The 23,514-nt window shown below is 44.9% G+C and overlaps 1 protein-coding gene across 1 annotated transcript in view; it reads left to right on the forward strand.

The window, feature by feature from the left end:
* Positions 1 to 23,514, forward strand: part of ACTN4 (actinin alpha 4) — a 135,283-nt gene that overhangs the window by 87,672 nt on the left and 24,097 nt on the right. Inside the window, exons 9-14 of the mRNA XM_030218362.1 lie at positions 9,803 to 9,895; positions 11,144 to 11,374; positions 12,271 to 12,418; positions 20,072 to 20,222; positions 21,393 to 21,501; positions 22,702 to 22,842. Coding sequence (XP_030074222.1) covers positions 9,803 to 9,895; positions 11,144 to 11,374; positions 12,271 to 12,418; positions 20,072 to 20,222; positions 21,393 to 21,501; positions 22,702 to 22,842 — 873 coding nt within the window. The remainder of the gene's footprint in view (positions 1 to 9,802; positions 9,896 to 11,143; positions 11,375 to 12,270; positions 12,419 to 20,071; positions 20,223 to 21,392; positions 21,502 to 22,701; positions 22,843 to 23,514) is intronic.

A 23,514-nucleotide genomic window follows, 5' to 3' on the forward strand; every position in this document is an offset into this window, starting at 1 on the left:
CACACTCAGGCCTGATGAGAAAGCCATCATGACCTACGTTTCCTGCTTCTACCATGCTTTCTCGGGTGCTCAAAAGGTGAGCTGCTGGTGGGTGCCATCTTTCTGCTACACGCTGCTTACTGCTTAAACCTTATTTTCCATTTCTGCCACTTTTTGTTACTGATATTACTACTCGCTACTAATTTTATAGCACTACTGAATCTTTGCTGTGCTGTATACACTTGTTTTTACCCTTTTCAAAGATTTGTCTGTAATGTAACAAATAAAAATAGAAATTGGAGGAGAACATTGAACTGCAAGATGATTGAGATGTGCACCATCACATCAGCATTTCATTAAGAGAGCACCTGTGTTCATACTCATTTTATGAGTCTCCCGGTCTTCGTTTGGTGGGACAACAGTAGTACTTGGGATCCAGTTTCGATCTCCTGTGGGTGATATTTAAGGCCATACTTATCCCATCTCTTCCTGCACATATCCATGCATACTTTGGGCAATTTAAATTATCTGAACATGGAGCTTTGGGCTGAATCACCCCAAGAAACTTTTCTTGTGTGTGTTCAGGTAGCCCTGAATACATTGTGGGGAGAGGGCGGTCGTTTGGGTTTTAAGAAAGCATGTTTTAGAAGAGGAAAATCTGTGTGTGATCAGGAGCAAAGGGAAGGGAGGTTGTGAGCCTATGGTAGCTTAATCTTGCTCTTTCTTGGTTACAGTAATTCTTCTCAACAGCATACTTGAAAAACACTTAGCGATAACAAATTGCAAGCTATAATCCTGTTAAAGAATTATTATTTTGCTTCTGATTGAGAGCTTCTCCAAGGACAAACAGGCCTTCATATTCTCACAGCTGGGTGATGTCATCTGACAGAGCCTGGTGCGGACGCCAACTAGCGAGACAGAAAACTTTCTAGTAGTATCCCACCACATGAGTGCAAGTCCCTCAGTCTCAGTTTTTCCACCGAGCAGGGAGGGCACATTTTGTGTTCTTCTCACAGTGTGCTATTTCTTTCCCAGTGCCTTCTTGTGCAAGTATTTTTTTTTTCCTTTTCTAGACTATTTTTAATTCTCCTTTTCTTTCCTAATTTCCTTTTATTTTAATTTGTTTTTTCGGTTCTTCAGGTTTCCTTTATTTTTCATGAGCTGCTAGACCAATTTAGGCCAGAGCACCCGCCTCAGATTAAATGCTGCCCCTTTTTTGGTCACAGTTGAGGAGTTTAATTTGGCTGAAATTCTTTCCTTGATGTACCAGAAGACCCCCAGTGGTTTCAAAAGGTGTGCCCAATGTGATGATTTCTGTGGTGGACCAACACTCTTGGTGGCTGAACATGAGCCTAAATGTTGTTCTCTTTGTTTAAAAATACAGTTGAGGGCACAGCAGATTCAAGAGGAGAAACCTTTTGGCTCCTCGAAGACCAGTACATCTTCGTCGGCACCGGAAGCATCAACCTCGATGGCTGCCAAGGCTGTGACATCTAATGGGAATGCACTGGCATTGAGATGGTCTCCAACTGTCTCGACATCAGGTGCTGAGAGCAGGCCCCAGTACCGGTCAGCATCAGACCTGACATCGAGGACATGTGTGGGTTCGACGTTCTCGTCGGGACTGAAGGACTGTGATGCTGAGCATCAGGGGAAGCTCATGAAGTACAAGCATTGGTCCGCATTGACATGTGATGCCAGGAGCACTGGGACAGCGGCTTCCCCTGTACTTGAGAAGCGCTGGCACCCAGAGGAGTACTCCCAGTGCGCAAGTCTCCGGACAGCCAAGTCCTTGCTACTGGTTCAGCAATTATCCTTTCTCAGGCTGTATCTCTCCAGGCTCCCTTCCCTTTGCCAATTACTTCCTTTGATGAGCAGTTCCAAGCCATGCTCAGGGAGTAGCTGTCACAGATTACCTCTTAGGCATCGGGGGTGCTTACGCCAGCTGCTGATCAGCTCCAGATTCTTCCTGAGTCTCAGCCCATGCCTGTATAGAGATCCTTGGCACTGGCACCTCGAAAGTTATGTACATCAACACATGACAGTACTGCTCTCGATGTTGGGGGAGGAAACTTCCCCGGAATTGGAAGGTATGGCTGTACCTCAGCGCTCTTTGGAATGTTGACATAGTTCCACTGAGCCAAGTGAGAGACAGATTCATTCAGCTCGGTCCAAGCATACTTGAAGAGTCTTAGTGGGATTGTTCATGGGACTTTGAGGAGGACCCACACTACTTCTTGGAGGAGGAGTCTTATGGAATATCCTCCTCTGATCCCTCCCTACCTCAAGAAAGATATAAATCTCCACCTGAAGGTGTCTCAGTGGTTTTGTTAGGGAGATGGCTTCTGCCATCCCATTTAAGTTAGAGATGGAGGAAGAGCCTAGGGCAGAATTGTTAACTGTCCTAGACTACAAGTCTCCTCTTAAGGAAGGGGGGGGGGGGGGTCACAGTACGATTGCATCCTATCCTTAAAGATGCACTGACGACCCTCTCAGTGCAGGCTGCACCTAAGAAAGTGGAAACGCAGTATCATATCCAGAAGGCTCCTGGATTCAAGAGGGCCCAGTTGCTTCATTATTCTCTGGTGGTCATATCTGCCCTCAAACGAGTTAGGAGTTCCAGGACTAATCCTTGGCTCCCCAGGTACAGAAGCTTGGAGGGAGGGAAGCTTTTCAGACCTTGATGCTTATTGCCCACATCCAGTCCTACCAGCTCTATATGAGCCTTTACTTGCAGTCTTTAGTGAGCAGTACACGAAGTCTTGAGGATTCTCTCCCACAGGAGAGAGTGCAGAGCTTCGCCAGTTGGCTGGTAAGCAGCTGGAGTGTAGAAAATATCCGACCATGGATGTGTACAAAACTTTTAATATAGTGCCCAGACACTCCACCATGGGTATGGGGATGCGCAAACTCTCATGGCTGTGTGTCTCTGACATGATTCAGGAGGGATAGGTGGACATTCCTTTCCAAAGCGACAACCTGTTTGGAGATGAGGTAGAAGAGGAGGTGGGACTTCATCAAGAAACCATACAGATGCCATCCAAACTCTGTCTCGGCAACCTCCAGCTATAGCCGCCGACTCTAGGAGGTTTTCAAGTGGGCCTAGGCAGTGACCCTACTACTCTTAGAGGTGTAGGTTTCCATCACCTCGCTCTGCCCAGACCCCCCTGGCCAAGCATTCTGGGCCGCCAGTCCCGCCCTCAGAAGCCCCAGCCAGTTCCACAGTTGAAACAAGGGGGTGAGCTTTTGACTGGCTCCAGGTAGGGGGAGGCTGAATTTTTACCAACACAGGTGGCCCCTTGTAACCTTCAACAGATGGGTTCTTGAAACAGTCCATCTCAGTTACGCCCTGCATTGGTGTCATAAGACTCCCAAATTGCCCTCTGAGAGCTTCGTACATTAGCTCCCAGCACAAGCTGGTACTTGTAGAGGAAATCTCTGCCCTTCTACAGGCCAGTGTGGTTGAATCCATGCCACAAGGGCAAGAAGGGAAGAGATTCTATTCTAGGTACTTCCTTGTAATCAAAAAGGAGGGGGGGGGGGGAGATTTTATCTCATCCTAGATCTAAGGGTCCTGAACAAATTCCTGGTCAAAGAGAATTTCAAGATGATTTTCCTGGGCACCCTTCTCCTTTTGATTCAGGAAAAATGATTGGCTATGCTCCCTGGACTTGAAAGATGTCTATACCCACGTTCAATATTGCCCAGTCAGAGGAGGTATCTCAGATTTTGAATAGGGAAACACCACTAGTATTGCATCTACATTCTACTATTTGGCTTCAGGTCAGCTCCCAGGATATTCCCCAAATGTCTAGCGGTGGTAGTGGTGTATTTACTCAGTCTGGGAGTATGTGTTTCTCTCTCTGACGATTGGCTGGTCAAGAGAACATCACAAGAGGGGGCGACAGTCAGTGCGCCTAATTATTCAAGTGTTTGAGCTACTAGAGTTTGCCATAAACTACCTCTTTCTGGTCCAGAGATTGGAGTACACAGAAGCCCTGCTCAATACATTGCAGATTGGGGCTTTCTTCCGCAAGCAAGAGTAGGCAGGACCTCACAGGTCCGCAGCAGCAAGCATAAGAACATAAGAGTAGCCATATTGGGTCAGACCAATGGTCCTTCTAGTCCAGTTCCAAACAGTGGCCAAATCATGGCAACATTCCATACTACAAATCCCAGGACAAGCAGTTGCTTCCCATGTCTGTCTCAATAGCAGACTATGGACTTTTCCTCCAGGAATTTGTCCAAACCTATTTTTTAACCCAGATACACTAACCACTGTTATCCTTCGGCAAAGAGTTCCAGAGCTTAACTATTTGTTGAGTGAAAAAATGTTTCCTCCTATTTGTTTTAAAAGTATTTCCATGTAACTTCTTCGAGTGTCCCCTAGTCTTTGTCCTTTTGGAACAAGTAAAAAATCAATTTTTTCTACTTGTTCTACACCACTCAGGATTTTGTAAACCTCAGTCATATCGCTCCTCATCCGTCTTTTTCCAAGCTGAAGAGCCCTATCCTCTTTAGCCTTTCCTCATACGAGAGAGGAGTTCCATCCCCTTTATCATTGGTCACTTTTCTTTGAACCTTTTCTAATTCCGCTATATCTTTTTTTGAGATTCGGCAACCAGAACCGAATGCAATACTCAAGGTGGAGACGCACCATGGAGCGATACAAAGGCGTGGATGCATCATGAAGCGATATAAAGGCATTGTAGCATTTTTGGTCTTATTCACCATCTCTTTCCTAATAATTCCTAACATCCTGCTTGCATTTTTGGCCGCTGACACACATTGAGCAGAAAATTTCAGCGTATTATCTGCAACGACACCTAGATCTTTTTCTTGAGTGCTGACCCCCAAGGTGTGGACCCTAGCATCAGGTAACTATGATTTGGATTATTCTTTCCAGTGTGCAGGTCACAGATCAGCAAATGTTGGGATTGATGGGCCACTCAACAGTGCACGTTACTTCCATGGCACGGCTCCATTTGACCTAGCTTCCCAATTGTCTCAGGCAGCTAAGAATCTAGCGGATGAAATCCAGATTCCGCCAGAGTTAACTCATTCCCTTCTCTGATGGACAATTTGATTGAATTTGACTCTGGAACTACCATTCCAAATTCCACCTCCTCAGAAGGTGTTAACAACAGGTGCATCAAAACTAGGCTGGGGATTTCATGTAGATGGGCTTCACACGCAGGGAACTTGGTCTGTTCAAGGAACAGATCTTCATATCAACCTCCTCGAATTGAGGGCCATTTGGAACACTAAAGGCTTTCAGATATCGGCTACAGAACCAAATTAGTCTCATTCAAACAGACAGCCAGGTTGAAATGTTTATGTAAACAAGCAAGGGGATACAGGTTACTACTCCTTGTGCCAGGAAGCAGTGGGAATGTGGCAGTGGACCCTCCTTCACAGAATGGGTACTGGAGGGCAGACTGAGCAGGGTTTTGCAACCGCATGAATGGTCTCTCAACTTGGGTGTAGCCCGTAAGATCTTCCGAGTGTGTAGTCCCCTCCCCAGGGGCTGGAGTCGGGATTACAGGTGGATCGTTTTGTCACTCATCTCAACAAAGTCCCCTAGTTCTGTTCCAGGCTCAGATCACACAGCAGACAACATCAGATGCCTTCTACATTGGGGGAAGGACTTCTGTATGTGTATCCTCCGATACCTCTCATAGAGAAGACTCTGCTGAAACTGTTGAGGCATCTTCTTCCTCTGGAGTTCTCCTCTAAAGGTTTGTGGAGTTTGGAATATTTTCCAACCCTTATTACGTAGAATGAGGGATCTCTTGTGTATCCCAGCCTCCAATCCTTGGCCCTCATGGCTTGGTGGTTGAGAGCGTAGAATTTGAATCCTTAGACTTGCAGTAGGGAATCTCCTGCATTTTGCTGGCTTGCAGAAAAGACTTCACTAAGAGATGTAACTCATTTAAATGGAGGAGGTTTGCTGTCTGGTGTGAGGGCAAGGCCTTAGATCCCCTCACCTGTCCTACAGAAAAACTGATTGAATACCTCCTGCACCTTTCTTAGCCTGGTTTGTAAACTCTAAGGGTTTATCTAAGTGCAATCAATGCTTATCACCCTGTGGGAGGTAAGCCCGTCTCTGTACAGCCTCTACTTTGCCTCATGAGAGGTTTGCTATTGACAACACCCCATGTCAAACCTCCAACTGTGTCATGGGATCTCAGTGTTGTCCTCACTCAGCTGATGAAAGCTTCTTTTGAGGCACTTGATTCCTATCATCAGAAATATTTGACCTGGAAAGTTGTGTTTTTGGTGTTGGTCTCTTCAGCTCGCAGTCGGTGAGCTTCAGGCCCTAATAAGTGATCCACCTTACACTTAGTTGTTACCATAGTAGAGTAGTTCTCTGCACGCATCCTAAGTTTCTTCCTAAGGTAGGGTTGGAGTTCCATCTTAATCAATTGTCCTACCAACATTTTTTTCCAAAACCACATGCCCATCCTGGTGAGAGTATACTGCATACCTTAGACTGCAAGCGAGCCTTAGCCTTCTGTCTGGAATGGACTAAAGCCCATAGAAAGTCCACTCAGCTTTTCGTTTCTTTTGACCCAAACAGGATGGGGCTAGCCATTGACAAACACACAATTTCTAATTGGCTAGCAGATTGCATCTCCTTTACTTATGCCCAGGCTGAGCTGACTCCGGAGGGTCACGTCAAGGCTCATAATGTTGGTAGCCTCCATAGAGGGGTTTGAAAAGCTGTGACATGGTCATCTGTACACACAGTTACATCTCATTACTGCCTTGAGCAAGATACCCAAAGTGATAGCCGGTTCGGGCAGGCAGTCCTGAGAAATTAGGTGTTTAGAATCTAACTCTAACCCCCCCCCCCCCCCCCCCCCCCCCCCCGGCCCAATTTTATTTACTTCCAAGCTTCATCTTCATCGCAAGTCTGTAAGTATTTTCAGGTTAATTGACTTCCAGGCTGCAACATTTCGAGTCCCTTTTCTCCTAGCGTTGTTTTTGGTGAGCATGGTGGCTAGGGATTCCCAGCTGTGAGAATATGAAGGCCTGCTTGTCCTTGGAGAAAGCAAAGTTACTCACCTGTAGCAGGTGTTTTCCAAGGACAGCAGGCCAAATATTCTCACTTACCCTCCCACCTCCCCTTCAAGTTGTATTTTTTTTAGTTATCATTTATTACTGACGGACCCGCGCTCTAGGAGCAGGAAGGAAGGCACCAGTGCATGTGCGGTGGGACGCTACTAGAAAGTTCTTAGTCTCGCTAGTCAGCATCCACACTGGGCTCCGTCGGATGACATCACCCAGCTGAGAGAATACTGGCCTGCTGTCCTCGGAGAACATGTGCCACAGGTGAGTAACTTTGTTATATGTGATAGACAAAACACCTCCTGCAGGGCTGGTCTATGGGCTCAGAGCTATACTGGAGGGGATCGGAGTTAGATCGTCATGTTATGGGGCTTATTGAATACCTGCGGATTGCAGAGGCCCTGGGATAAAGCACAGGTTCCTGTTTGTCAACCACTGTTGGTAGAGGCTTGCATTGGAGGAAATCTGGAATTGGCAAAGGTTATTGGAGCCGCAGAGGCAGGCCACTTGGGGATGGACAATCAACAGATTTCTAAGAGCTGGAAAAAAAATGGTGGGGAGGGAGAGGAAAGGGGTAGGTTGGCAAACAATAAAAAGATTTCTACAAACTAATTGGACATTGTATGGTTGTGACAGTCTTCAAACTTGGGTCCTCCAAGGTGTTCAGGAGTGTTGCTGTGGTTAACGGACTACTGTTTATCTTGTTGGGCAGACTGGATGGACCATGCAGGTCTTTTTCTGCTGTCATCTACTATGTTACTATGTATATGTTACTGCAACTTGTCTGCCCCCGCTTTTTTTTTTTTTTTTTTTACATAAACACTGTTTACCACCTGTTCAATTATTCTTCATCACTGGGTCAATGTATACTGCCTTCTGGGGTTGTTTGATTATTGCCCTGAAACTGGATTATATTTGAGTGTTTGGAATTTTTGTTTTGTCTCTTTTTTTTTTTTTTTGGGGGGGGGGGGGGTGAAATGGGACTTTCTAATCTCATCTGGATTTTTAAAAAATATTTTTTTTGTTTGATACTGGATGCATTCAACAGTTTTGCAAAGATCCATTGCTGGTCTCAAGAGAATGTTTTCTGCTTTTCAGTTTAAGGCTTTCATTGGTGTTCTGGAAGGTGCCAGTGGCTTTGGTGGTTCCCTCATTACTCTTCCTAGAGCCTGAGTGCATACCCTCGTATAGCACTTAACCTTTGACTTCAGGCCCTTTTTCTCTGGCATTTTTTGTCAGTGAGTATTAAGTGCATCCAGCATGTTGATTTCTCACTTTGGCTTGTGTAGTGCATCTAACATGCTGTGTGTGCTGTAGGAGGCTGCTGCAAGTTTGGACTCCAACTTTTGTTTTAGATTTTGATGTGTGGTGGCCAGCATTATTTTAAAACTAGGAAAAAAGGCCCGTTTCTGACCCAAATGAAACAGGCGCTAGCAAGGTTTTCCTCGGAGTGTGTATGTTTTACAGAGTGTGTGTGTGAGAGTGACTGTGTGATAGAGAGTGAATGTGTGTGTGTGTGACAGAGAGAGTGAGACTGGGTGGGAGTGTGTCTGTGTGAGAGAGAGTGTGTGCCAGGGGCCCCCCTCCCTTCCAGTTCCATGGTGGGCCCCCGCGGGGCCCCATCCCTTCTTCCCCCCCCCCCCCCCCCCCGTCTCTCCCAGTTCCAGGTTGGTCATGCTACCCTCCCAGTTCCAGGGTGGCCGTCCCCCCCTCCATGTCCCCCAGTTTCAGGGTGGCCCCCTCCCTCCCTGCCTCCCAGTTCCAGGGTGGCCCTCCCCCCTACCTCCCAGTTCCAGGGTGGCCCTCCCAATTTTGCCCCCCTCCCAGTTTGGCCCCCCCCCCCGAGTTGCAGGTGGCCAGCAAAAAAGGAGACCCCACGGAGAGGCAGCTGAGCGTTACTGTGCAGGATGCTGAGCTCTGACTGTAATTCAAGGAACTGACCAATCCTATTTAATAGAATGCACCTCCAACATTCTGAAGCCGAGAAACCTGTGTGGTTGGTCACTTCAGGAGATGGATACAGGGAGCAGGAATGCCTCAGCCATGCAGCCAGCTTCAGAATGTTGGAGGTGCGTTTTATTATATAGGATGCTTGACTTTGAAATGATCCTTTGTATCTCGTGTGCATGATCACTTGAGGTCTGGTGGGAAGGGTGAGTTGGTCACGTGGTCTCCTTGGCCCAAATAGGTAAAGAGTATTAGAAGCAATTTGCCAGTGCAATCTTTTCTCTGCATTTTTTTTTTTTTTTTTCGTATCGTGTTGTTCCCAGGTTGCGAGTGTGTCCTGTGGTTTATATGTACTGAGTTCTGATGGATGGGTGTTTAAAGATGATACAGAACATCGAACTGTGTACTGAAATTCAGAGCCTGTAGAAAGACAGTTCTACATTAGTTTTAAAATCCACAGTGCTGATCAATAAGGCAACTGGAAATCACTGAATTTAAAATTGATTTCTCCATTATGTGTGTTTGGCTTAAAAAAAAAAAAAAAAGCCTTGATTAGTGTCCTTTGAGAAACGACTGTATGAAATGGTGATTTGGGCTGAGAAATGAAGACTGCAGGTGGCCTCCAGGAAATCTGTAGTATTGACACAAACTGTAAGGTGCAGCTTGGACTGCACTGTTCCTGTTGCCTTGCTAACTTGAGATGAGGAGGTGCAGTGGTAATGTCTTAGATTTCTCTCTTCTGTCATGACTGAATTTTTGTTCTCTCTATTACATTATCAGTCTTACTAGTTCTGATGTGTTCTAGGCTGAAACCGCAGCAAACAGGATTTGCAAAGTACTGGCTGTGAACCAAGAGAATGAACATTTGATGGAAGATTATGAGAAGCTGGCTAGTGATGTAAGTACCAGGTTTATTATTTTTGATATACCACCCCTTACAAAGCGTTAGGGGCCCTGTTCACTAAGGTGCGCTAATGTTTTTAGCATGTGCTAACAGTATAGACACCCATAGGAATGTTATGGACATCTAGACAGTTAGCGTGTGCTAACGTTGAATGTGCATTAGAAAAAGCTAGCATGCTTCTTGTGCAGCTTAATAAACAGGGCCCATGGTGTTTTAATATAGAGTGAAATAGATTTAATTATATACATTATTATAAATGAAACAACATTGGAGATCACAGAGTAAAGCAAACAGAAAAAAATCTTCAAATGACAATATCCTATTGCAGTACATAGCATGCATTCAGTTACATCCACCATTAAAAACAACATAAAATTAAAACTCGGAAGCTAACTACATATAAAAACTCCCGCTGCAAATGCAGAAATGTATCTACCGTAAAAGATGTAATTTAGGAACTGCAACACCGAGCAAAGAACCAAGCTTTCAATTTCTGGATCTGTAAGAAATCCTCAAAATTCTTGAGGCAGAGCATTCCAAAAAAAGTCCCACATGACCGAAAACACTACTTTTTGTCTAGAAGATAAATCATTGATAGACGGCAGTTGCTAATAATGAGAGACTAAGTGCACCACAATGAGGGTTAAGTACGTAATCCACCAGTCGTTTTATACAGTGATTTAAAAAAAATAAAATAAAATAAACAAAGTATTTTAAACTTGCACTGTGCCTAAAGAGGAAGACAATTGCAAATCATAAAAAAGTGTAGTGTTCTTCTTACATATTCCATATTGCATTATATTCATAACCATTTTTTAATGTTCTAAGTGGGTAACAACAGCTACATACATAACATTGATACAAAGCCTTGTAGCTGTCTTCTGAAGAGATGGATTTAAGAACAGATATGGAAAGAGTGTATAAAGATAAAATGCCAACGATAATGCAGAGTTTGATTCTGGTAGGCACATAAGATAGTGAGTCCATGGCAGGATTAATTTATAGGCAAATGAAGCACATGCCGGGGGGGGGGGGGGGGGCTTTTAGATGTGCTAATTAGCATTCCCAAGGCAGATTTTCCCTCCTGGTAAATAAGCTGTTATAAAGAAGACTGGGATGGCCCAGAGGCCCCCTCCCCCCCCCCCCCAAAAAAAAAAAAAAAACTGTTTGAGAGCATAGCTGAATTGTTGCATTTGCTATAGACACTTGATAAGAAGTTAAGTAAGTTTTCCTCCTTTTCAGTTACTGGAGTGGATCCGTCGTACCATTCCTTGGCTGGAGAATCGTGTCCCAGAGAAAACCATGCAAGAAATGCAGCAGAAACTGGAGGATTTCCGGGATTACCGTCGCATTCACAAACCACCCAAAGTTCAAGAAAAGTGCCAACTGGAGATCAACTTCAACACCTTGCAAACTAAACTGCGGCTCAGCAATCGGCCTGCTTTCATGCCCTCTGAGGGCAAGATGATTTCGGTAAGAGATAGTGTTGCACATAGCTATATCGAGGAGGGAGACCTTAGTATCTGAAATACAGTTTAGCCTTTGCCGCCTGCAGTCTTTGGGTTCCCCATAGATGGGGCATTCTACAATCTTTTTTTGTTCATGGAGAGTTTTATATGATGTGAAGAGACCACCGTTGGTTTCTCCAATAGCGGGATGATTAGGATGGTTAAAGAACATAGGATGCATCAAGTATAATGAACTATATTCCTGGAGTACATGCCAAATAAAAAGCCACAGAGCCAGGATACCTTGCACAGTTGCTACAGAATGTGTACTTAACCATTCTTGTAAGTGTAGTCTGTTGTGTTCATACCCCGGGATTCTATATATCGCGCCCAGCATTCCGTGCTGAAATCCAAGCGTATTCTATAACAACGCGTCCAACTTAATTGGCTTAGTAAGCTAATCAGCGTTGATAACAGCGCTTAAGCAATTATGAGTACCAATTGGCAATAATTTGAATTTACACGCCTATCTCACTAAGCATATTCTGTAACGCAAAACGCCTAAATTCTAATGTGCGGAGCAAAAAAAGGGGCGTGGTTATGGGTGGGGAAATAAGCATTTTATGGGCGTTCCAAAATTTATGCGCATTGTTATAGAATACTCCCCTCTGTTCCTAAATCTGTGCCATTATTTACTCCATGTTTTGCTTGGTGTAACGCGTAGTTCTAGGCACTGGGATGCCAATTAAACATATTCTGTCTACCTTGCCTAAATTTAAGCGCAGCTTATAGAATCTGCTTAGCAGAAATTTATTCCACGCAAATTTCCAGGCACCATATATAGAATCTAGCCCACAGTTTCTTCTGGGGAGACGGATAGAATTACCTGAGGTTTATAACTCTAAATGCTGTTTTTTTAAGGACATTAACAATGGATGGCAGCACCTGGAGCAGGCTGAGAAGGGCTACGAAGAGTGGCAGCTGAATGAGATCCGGAGGCTTGAGAGACTTTATCATTTAGCAAAGAAGTTTGGACAGAAAGCTAGTATCCACGAGAGTTGGACAGATGGTAAGTGCCAGTTTTTACATTGTACCTTTCTATTCATATTTTGTTCTAAGAACTTTTGATCGTTTGGGATGCTCTTTGTGAGGAGAAAAGGTTCTACATAAGTATTGCCATACTGGGAAAGACCAAAGGTCCATCAAGCCCAATATCCTGTTTCCAACAGTGGCCAATCCAGGTCACAAATACCTGGCAAGATCACAAAAAAGTACAGAACATTTTATGCTGCTTATCCCAGAAATAAGCAGTGGATTTTTCCCAAGTCCACTTTAATAATGGTCTATGGACTTTTCATTTAGGAAGCCGTCCAAACCTTTTTTTTTTTTAAACCCCGCTAAGCTAACCGGGTGTTATGCATGTAATGTATGTTGGAAGAGAACTAGAACCCTCAACTGGGTGCTTGTTTACCATTTCATTCCCTTCAATCAGGTGGTGGAACGTGACTGCCAGCACGCCATGCTTTCCAATATGGCCTTTAATTTATGTCCTCTGTGTTTTACCAGTGCATTGCTGTTCTATTTTTTTCAGTGATTACCAAGTGGAGACTTTTTTTTGATGAACTTTTCTGGGAATGCGTAAGATACGACAAATTCCTAGACCCCTGATGCAGGCCAGTAGGGCCGAAACACGAGTCGTGTCGGGTCTCCTTGATTGTCCTTGAAGTTTACTGAAATAAAGAAAGCTTTTTGGATACCATCTGTGAGAGGTTTCTTTTTTTGTTCCTCTACTGGTTTTGTTTTTTGTTTTTTTGCCTGGTGCATCCCGTCCGTGGAGTTTTTCTTCTGTTTTTGACTGATTCCAATATGGCAGCTGCATTTCATTCCATAGAAAATCCTGTAATCCCCTCAGCTGAATGTGAAAAAATTCTGTTCATATCTCCAACTGAGAGCAACTAGTTTTTTGCCTGCTTTATTTTTCAACTTAAAGTCGATTCTTGCGGTTGAGAAATTAGTTGTTGGTTTCTTCATAGAAACATATGAATAGATTCCATGTCACAGTGCACTTGGAATGTTTCCGTGTTAGGAAGAGTAAGATATAAACATGATTAGTTCTGGTACTAGCATATATAAAATCTTGGTAATCTGGTAAGTCTTGATGTGGAGATGGCCATTGCTCAAGCTTCTACAGTGGATTTTCTTCTCCCTCCCTCCTTCCTCCCTTTCTCTTGACTTTTATATGTCCTGCATCTGGTTTCAACTGGTGGTGGTAGTGGGTCAGTCAGATGCAATAATAGTTCTTTCATCCTCTGTTACAAAAGTAATTCCTAGAAAAAAGGCAGGGGATTGGAACACGTTACTGTGATCTGTGTACAGTTATCAAAAGTACACCCTTGACTCCCATACTCTCCTCCCCATCTAACCAACCCTCTCCCCTGGGAAAATCTAAGAATGGAAGTGAAGCCAGAAAGTGGAAGTACTTTTTTTGTGGTCAAATGTTTTTGTGAAGGTGGCACATATTACTTCTATAAATATTGCTTGCTGATGCATAATACTTCTGCATGTTTCTGTCCATTGTAAGAGTTGTTTAATTGTGTATGCCACAGTGCTTCCTTTTTTTCTCCCTCCTCCCCCCCTTACTCGTTACAAAATAATTTGCAGAAAATAGAAAAGTAGGCAGTGGGAATTTAACTCAGTGGCAGGGTACCAGAGGAGGTGAGTGACCTCTATCAGGAAACGGAGAGCAATCTCTCAATAGACCATGGAACAGAAATAGCTGATTTGAAGAAAATGTAACAATGCAGTTTAACATTTGCTTGCTTGCTTGCTTGCTTGATTGTTTGTTTATTTATTTATTTGGGTTTTGCTCACACTTTTTCAGTAGTAACTCAAGGTGAGTTACATTCAGGTAACACTGGGTATTTTGCCTGTTCCTGGAGGGCAGCGGAGTACTTGACTTGCCCAAAATCACAAGGAGCAGCAGTGGGATTTGAACCGGGCACCTCTTGATCTCAAGATCGGTGCTCTAACCACTAGGCCACCCCACTACTCCCTATCTTATCTCTGAGATCATATACTTAACTCTGTCACGATCATTAAAAAAATGTAGATAAATTAAGGATCTCATTTTCAAAGCACATAGCCTTACAAAGTCATTGCTACAACCAGGGGCGTATCTGGACTCTGGCGGTAGGGGGGGCCAGAGCCAGAGGGCGGGGGCGCATTTTAGCCCCCCCCCCCGGCGCCACCGATCCCCCCCCCCGCCATTTCCGGACCCCCCCCTCGCCACCAATGACACTCTCCACACCCCCCCCTGCCGCCGCCAACCCTCCCCCGCTGCTGTCACTTACCTTTGCTGGCGGGGGACCCCAACCCCCCGCCAGCCGAGGTCCTCTCTTCCATGCAGGCAGCAAGTTGCAATGCTTCCTGTTCTTCTGAGTCTGACGTCCTGCACGTACAACGCGCAAGACATCAGACTGAGTTCCAAATTCTGAGTCTGGACGTCAGACTCAGAAGAACAGGAAGCGTTGCAACTTGCATCCTGCACGGAAAAGAGGACTTCGGCTGGCGGGGGCTTGGGGTCCCCCGCCAGCAAAGATCGGCGACGGGTTGGTGGCGGGCGTGCGGGAGGGAGGGGGAGGTGGAGAGGGTCGATGGTAGGGGGGTCCAGGGCGAAATCTGCGGGGGCCCAGGCCCCTGTGGCCCCACGCAGATACGCCCCTGGCTACAACCCATTTGTCTTGAAGGTCGACAGGGATGCAGCTCACTGGACAGGCGTTAGTGACTGACAGCAACAGAGGCAGCAACTATTTGGCATGTGCAATTTTTGAAAATTTAGACACGGTCACTCCAAAAGCGGAAGGATCGAGTGACATAACAATAGGCTAAGGAGAAACTGAGACCCAACACAGTAGAACTGCTTTTGTCCAGAAACTTATTTTTTTTTAAACTTATGTATTGCTTGAACATGAGGTAACATACCAACAATCACATAACATAAAGAACTATTAGTATAGTGAAAAAACAATACAAGTCACTCTAAATCAGTTTAGTCCAAAAAATTCTTCAGACGTCGAGGTCCCCCCCTCCCCAAGCAACAAACAAACTATGATGGAGGGAGAGGGTGGGTGGTTGAATAGGGTTGTACCCAAATATGCCATTGATTTAGAAATAGATTATCACAGTTTTTAAACATTTCTTTAGTAAATTTCTGTCTTTCTTTATTTGTTACATTTGTTTCCCACAAAATGGGAACAGACACCGCTTTACTTGTAAAAATACAACATTTGTATCCCACATTTTCCCACCTATTTGTAAGCTCAATGTGGCTTACATAGTTCCGGAGAAGAGGTTACAGACTCCGGTGTGAACAGTACAGGTTGGTTTCTACAAGTACAATTAAATTAGGATTGGGGTGATTCAGCCCATGCAGAATGCAAGGGTGGGAACCGCGGCAAGGGATAGGGAATTGTCTGTTTCCTGGTTTGATTATTGTGCTTCATATTCGATGTTTGTCTGTTCTGTGGGATATGCCTTTTTGAAAAGGTGAGTCTTTAGATTTTTTCGGAAGTTTAGATGGTTAATCGTGGTTTTCACATCTTTTGCTAATGTGTTCCAGAGCTGTGTGCATATGTAGGGAAAGCTGGACGCGTATGTTGATTTATACTTGAGACCCTTGCAACTTGGGAAGTGAAGGTTTAGGTACGTTCTTGCTGATTCAGTTGTGTTTCTGACTGGTAAGTCGATTAAATCGGTCATGTAGCCCGGAGCTAAGCCATGGATTATTTTGTGAACGAAAGTACAAATCTTGAAGGCAATGCGTTCTTTGATAGGTAGCCAGTGCAGTTTTGTCGCAAAGGGGTCTTGCACTTTCAAATCTTGTTTTTCCATAAATGAGCCTGGCCGCTGTGTTCTGAGCGTTTTGGAGTTTCCTTAAGATCTGTTCCTTGCATCCCGCGTAAATTCCATTGCAATAGTCGACGTGGGTTAGTACCATTGTTTGAATCATATTACGAAATGTTTCCCTCGGGAAGAGTTGTTTTACCCGTTTGAGTTTCCACATTGTGTGGAACATTTTCTTTGTGGTGGCAGTTGCTTGGTTCTCTAGAGTTAAGTTGCTGTCTATGGTAATGCCGAGGATTTTCAGGTTATCTGAGATTGGGAGTGTGTAGTCCTGGTTGTATATGGCAGTGGGTCTGGGGTGGATTGTGCCGTGTTGGGATGAAAGAATGAGACAGTGTGTATCTTTTCTTTGTTGAGTTTTAATTTGAAAGCCGATGCCCAGGAATCCGTTATGCTTATTCGGTTCTCTATTATGTTGGTAATTTCTGATGAGGTCGATTTGAAAGGTATGTATATTGTGACATCGTCTGCGTACAGAAATGGGTTAAGGCCTTGGTTGGCAAGTGACTTGGCTAATGGGGTCATCATTAAGTTGAACAGAATGGGAGAGAGCGGCGATCCCTAGTACTTGGTTTGTCACTGGCAACAAATTTGAAAGGATAGATTTCACAGTTTAATCACAGTTTGCCAACGTACCACAGCCACAAGTGGTCGTACACATAACTGGTAAACACATTGTGTTGCTGCACATTACAACCATTTAAGAAAGATTTATTTATAGTATTTATACCCCGCTTGATAGCAGGCTCAGTGCGGCTTACAAGCTATGGTACAAAGTATCACAGAGATACATAAAGTATGATACAAAGTATCAAGAGATGTTTAAGTTAAAAGAGTAGAGACAATGGGGGGGGGGGAGAGGATTGGAGGATGGGTGGTGCTGGCGATGTGGAATTAGGTTCGAGAATTAAGTTGGGTTGTTTGGGTAAGCTTGTTTGAAGAGGTAAGTTTTCAGCAGCTTTCGGAAGGGTAGCTGTTCATGGGTTCGGATGTGTCGCGGTATTGCGTTCCGGAGTTAAGTACTAGGTTTTGAGTGGAATTTTTCATCTGAGTGAGGAGTGTGGTAGCCGTGTTAGTCCACTCTTAAGGTTATCAATAGAAATCAAACAAAATAAAACATGGAAAAGAAAATAAGATGATACCTTTTTTATTGGACATAACTTAATACATTTCTTGATTAGCTTTCGAAGTATGGAGGAGGGGGGTGGGTAGGAAGTATGCATGGGGACATGATATGCTTTGATGTCCCCATGCATACTTCCTACCCACCCCTCTCCTCCCACCCTGTCAGACTGTCATAGTAATGCTTGAATGTTTTCACTTATATACACTGTCAGCTAGCACATTTGCTTATTTCCGATCTGAGGAGGAAGGGCAACCTTCGAAAGCTAATCAAGAAATGTATTAAGTTATGTCCAATAAAAAAGGTATCATCTTATTTTCTTTTCCATGTTTTATTTTGTTTGATTTCTATTGATAATCATCTGAGTGACAAATCTTCATTATCATACTCGGGACTTGGCAAAACGGAAGGACTTAACCTTTAAGGTTCTTGCCCAAACTTAAGGGTAGAACAGACTGTAGTGGTCACAAGCGCACACACACACACACACACACGCATGAAATGTATTCCATGAGGTGTGCTCTGCTTTCTTTCCCCACCAGGACACCTTTCTCCCAGCTTTCAAATGCCTATCCCTGTTAGGGTTAGCTCTCTTTCTTTTTATTTATTTATTTTTACCTTCCAAATTCTACTGTGAAAACTAGTGAATGGACAGGTTTGTTTGTTTTCTGCGAGCTGCCATTAAACTAAACTACATAATATGTTTCTATAGCTTTCTTAATGGTTGCTATGTTTGGTGACATCCAATAATTGGAGCGTGTAGTTACCTTCTGATAGCTCTGCACTGCCATCTAGTGGTGAAGCATGGCAGTACCTGTTGCCAATGGACAGTGGTACCCTGTAATTAACACAGGGAAAGGAAACGGGGATGGGATTTGATATATTATTTACATGTACTTATTTTGTGCCTGAGGCAATGGAGGGTAAAATACATGCATCCTTTGAAATCTGATAGTTGCATCTAATGGTTAGGTATTTTATTTTTTCCAAATCAGCAGAACGTTGGGAAATGGTTCCATTCACACTAGCTGTCCCTTGAGGTTAGAGAGAGAGACAGGCACACATGTATATACACACACTCAAAAATTTTTTTTTTTTTTAATGACATCTCACTCCTCTTCCTTGACCCTCTGATTCCTTCACTTGGTCTCCATCTCAGCCTCAGTGAGCCTTACAGGCATTCACTCCTTTTTGACCTTGTTCATTCTCCTTTTTGGCTCAATGTGTGAGCGCTGTTCCCATCTCATCATCAACCCATTAGCACTCTTCATACCCAGGCTTGATGTTTATTTTTTATTTATTTTTATTTTTGTTACATTTGTACCCCGCGCTTTCCCACTCATGGCAGGCTCAATGCGGTGGGCAATGGAGGGTTAAGTGACTTGCCCAGAGTCACAAGGAGCTGCCTGTGCCGGGAATCAAACTCAGTTCCTCAGTTCCCCAGGACCAAAGTCCACCACCCTAACCACTAGGCCACTCCTCCTCCCCCCCTCCCTGCCTAGACTTATTCTCTCTCCCCCCTTTTCCATGTTCCACTCCAGCACTCTATTTTGATCCACCTCCAGGTTTGGTCCTACTTAGAAGGGTCTTTCCTTTCACTGATCAACTACTCCCCTCACCACTAAGAGTTCTGGTCTCTCTCACTCTGCAGCCGATGGGTATCGCTCGTGTAAGTTACAGGGTCTGGGGGCTAGGCTTGGGTTCATTCTGTTAAGTTTTACAACGTAAAGCAGTCAAGACAAACCAAAACATGGCGTACAGCAACACATGAAAAAATGACATTACTTTGCAACACAACTCTCCAGTTTCCTCATCATTTTTTTTAGTATGTCTATTTGTGTTAATTGCCATGACAGTTTGCATATGGCGGTATACCAAATCCCTTCAAATAGAGAAATAAGACTGTGCTCCTTTTTTTTTTGTTTTGTTACATTTGTACCCCGTGCTTTCCCACTCATGGCAGGCTCAATGCGGCAGGCAATGGAGGGTTAAGTGACTTGCCCAGAGTCACAAGGACTCATTCCATTCCCACATTTGGTCACAGCTACATTCTTCCTTCTGATCCGGCATGGGTCAGTTGCTGCAGGTGTTTTCTTAAGGCTCTCATACTTGGTTGTAGCAGCACTTTTCCTTGCAGACCTGTGGAGGCCCAGTGTTGTAGCTGCTACCCTCTTTCTGGCTCAGCACTGGCGAATTCTGCACTCCCCCAGGTGTATGAAATACCTTCTGCAGTGCAGCTCAGTGTGGTAAAGGGTGAGAACTCCAAGGGCTTGTATTTGTACGACCCTCCCACCTATCCCTGCCTCAAAAGAAGAATGCCTCAGCTTGTATAACCCTCATGTTGGTGTATAATCATTTTCTTTTTGTTCCGTCCTTCAGGTGTCTGTCTTAAGAATGGTTTCCCAAAATTGCATTTAATACTTAAAATCTAATGTGATGAAACTGTAAAGTTGACACTGATGACCTGGAATTTTCAGTACATTAGCTTACTTTAAATGCTTTAAATGACAATCTCTCGCCTTCACTTCTTTATATTTGTCTTCTGTGTACAGTAAGTGTATGTAGTATGGTGAGCCGATGCACTCACATTCAGTGAGCGTCCCTGGGCTGCTATGGTGTCTGCCTATAGGTGTGTCAGATTGATTTGATTCTTCCATCTTTTTTTCAGATTTTATTGTATTTTTCCCTCCCCCACAGGCAAAGAGGCTCTGCTGAATCAGAAGGATTATGAAACTGCAACACTGTCTGATATCAAAGCGTTGATAAGGAAACACGAGGCTTTTGAAAGTGACTTGGCTGCCCACCAAGACCGTGTGGAGCAAATTGCTGCCATTGCCCAGGAGCTCAAGTACTATTGTTTTCCCTTTTCCTTGGCGGGTTGGGGTTCATAATGTGCAGTATTGCAGATCATGTGCCAGAAAACATCGCTAAAATTCTCCAGTGTGGAGCGGCGAAGGCAGCAACACATCCTGCTCACTGTGTGACTTGTGTTCTTTGCTTGAATGAACTTTTTCCAGTGAGGTTCTCTGCACCCTCCCCACCCCCCCAGACACAGTATTTCCTTTGTTCTATTGCCCTCGTTCTTCTTTCCCACTTTTTTTTTTTAAAATATGAAACCGCAGTTATTGTAACATTCCAGTGAGCTGTTGCCTATTTTTCCAGTCAGATAAGCCTATGAACAGTTTGTGCGAGGAAAGCCTTGTGGGAGGGGAGCTGTGACTTAATACCGCAAATAGAAACGCACATCACAGAGAAATACTGTACCCCTCTGCCCTTTGTGTCAGCAGGACTGTAGACATGTGTGTACTTCATGGTCCCAAGGGTGTGTTGGGGATGACCAAGTGCACTATATTCAAGTCTCGCTCTGCCTGGCAAAGAAATCTAATCGGTGTTTGCAGAAGCTTTTAATTTTTACCACAGAAGTGTGACAGCAAATGTCTCTCTTCTTTGTTCTGTTTTTTAGCTTTGTTCCCTGTTCAGTTGCATATAAATGCAAACAGTTATGTGTCTATCAAACATATAAACGGCGAGTGACCGTACTCACTCGCAAATGCGCAATAGAGACTTCCCTCTCTGCCCCGCTTCAATACGGGGGCGGGACAGAGAGGGAAGTCTCTACTGGCATGCTGCAGACGTCGGAATCGCCGCCCCTCCACCTGGCCCGAGCAGCACTGTAAACTTACATCAGCACGCAGCAGCAGGCACATCAGCAAAGCTGCCGTCGGGCTTCCTTCTCTGCCTTTGTCCCGCCCTCGCCGACGTTACGTCACACAAGGGCGGGACACAGGCAGAGAAGGAAGCCCGCCCCGACGGCAGCTTTGCTGATGTACCTGCTGCTGCGTGCTGATGTAAGTTTACAGTGCTGCTCGGGCCGGGTGGAGGAGCGGCGGTGACTCCAGGGGGGGGGGGGGGCTCGGAACCCCCCCCCCCCAATTCCAAAAGTAGCCCGTTTTCACGGGCTCAACGGCTAGTGTAGGAAGTAAAGGAAATAAGACTTTATTCTCTCTTTCTCCTACAGTGAGCTGGATTATTATGACTCCCCTGCCGTCAATGCCCGTTGTCAGAAGATATGTGATCAGTGGGATGTTTTGGGATCACTGACTCACACTAGGAGAGAAGCACTTGAGGTAAGAGAAGGGTTGCTGTGAGCTTGTCCCTTTCTAGGGGCCGATCCAGAAAGCCACCACGGCTTCTGGGTGTGGTTAGCCGATGGCAGAAATGGGTCCTGCATGGGAGTTAAGTCGCGTGGCAGCTATCGGTGCAGTTTATGTTAAAATAAACGTTAATCAGCTAATTAGTTATTCTGCCCTGAAGCGAAGAAGTTTTTAAGCAAGCGGAATGCATTGTCCCAATTAAAAAAAAAAAAAAAATGCTCTCATATCTAGTGCACCCCCTCCCTCACTATTGTGGAGTACATGAAAAAGGGAGGAGAAATGCCCACTTGCTCCTGCCTCCAGCGTTGCCACCTTGGAAAAATGCTGAACCTGACTTCATGTGGTGCATCCTGGGATGCACTGAGCAGGGTCAGTCTGCCAAATAAGGGAATTCTTCCCTCATTTGGTAGTCGCCGCCCAGACTACCTCCAGCAGTAATTTGCATGCTCATTGGTTACTGCATAGCCACAGCATTGTTTTCTGATTAATTTCATGGTACATAAAAACATAAGAATAGACATATTGGGTCAGACCAATGGTCCATCTAGACCAGTATCCTGCTTCCAGCAGTGGCCAATCCAGATCACAAGTACCTGGCAGAAACCCAATTAGTAGCAATATTCCATGCTACCAGTCCTAGGGCAAACAGTGGCTTCCCCCATGTCCATCTCAGTAACAGACAATTGACTTTTCCTCCAAGAACTTGTCCAAACCTTTTTTTTTTAACTGCTACATTAACTGCCATTACCACATCCTCCGGCAACGAGTTCCAGAGCTTGACTATTGTTTGAGTGAAAAAAATATTTCCATGCAATTTCATTGAGTGTCCCCAGTTCTCTGTACTTTTTGAATGAGTGAAAAATCGACACACCTCCACCCACTCCACACCACTCAGGATTTTTTGTAGACCTCAATCATATCTCCCCTCAGCCATCTCTTTTCCAAGCTGAAGGAGCCCTAACCTGTTTAGCCTTTCCTCATATGGGATCAGTTCCATCTCCTCTGTCATTTTGGTAGAATTCACATGACATTCAGCCCTTAAGTCCCTTGCAGTGCATGTTTTTTTTTTTTTTGCATTACATTTTATTGAAGATTGTACTACGCTTATTGGTGATGAGGACATCGTTAAGTGATCTGGAGACTGACACTTGCATTTCTTTTACATCCTTGCAGCAAACTGAGAAACAGCTGGAGACAATTGACCAGCTTCACTTAGAATACGCCAAACGAGCAGCGCCTTTCAACAACTGGATGGGGGGAGCTATGGAAGACCTGCAGGACATGTTCATCGTCCATACCATAGAGGAGATTGAGGTAGGAAACTGACTGGGGGCGTGAATAAGGGCACAGGGTAAGATAGGGGCTTGGGGTGGGATTATCCATTGACACATCTCTCACCAGGGTGAGGGGCAAGAGGGTATTGGAAGGGTTTATACTGGTGAGGTGGAATAAGTATTGGATGACGCATAAATAGGTCTTGGGCAGTGATGGGCAACCTTTTGAGCTTGGTGTGTCAAAATTCACCAAAAAACTGAGCATAACTTGGGTGGTGTGTCACTTCAAGAAAAATCACTGCTACTAGGACCGCCCCCGGGCCCCCCCTACCTGAGATCGCTGCCCACCCGAGGTCGCCGGGCCCCCCCCTCCACCCGCTACCGGGCCCGGAACTAACCTTAAAGCCTCCTTTCACGTCGCAGAAAGCAGCAGCAGGGCAGACCTCTCCTCCTTCCTTCTGTGCTCCGCCCTCGCAGACGTTACGTCAGGCGAGGTCAGGACACGGAAGGAAGGAGTGGCCTGCCCTTTTGCTGCGACGTGAAAGGAGGCTTTAAGGTTAGTTTCCGGGAGCGAGGAGGGAGGGCGGACCACACTGCGGCGCTGCCGCGTGTCATCGAAAATGGCTACGTGTGTCAGTGCTGACACGCGTGTCATAGTTTCGCCATCAGGGGTCTTGGGGGTGTCCTTACACAGGCCAGTTTCCATTTTGTG

This window comes from Microcaecilia unicolor, chromosome 11 (assembly GCF_901765095.1).
Source record: "Microcaecilia unicolor chromosome 11, aMicUni1.1, whole genome shotgun sequence".
NCBI classification, from domain to species: domain Eukaryota; kingdom Metazoa; phylum Chordata; class Amphibia; order Gymnophiona; family Siphonopidae; genus Microcaecilia; species Microcaecilia unicolor.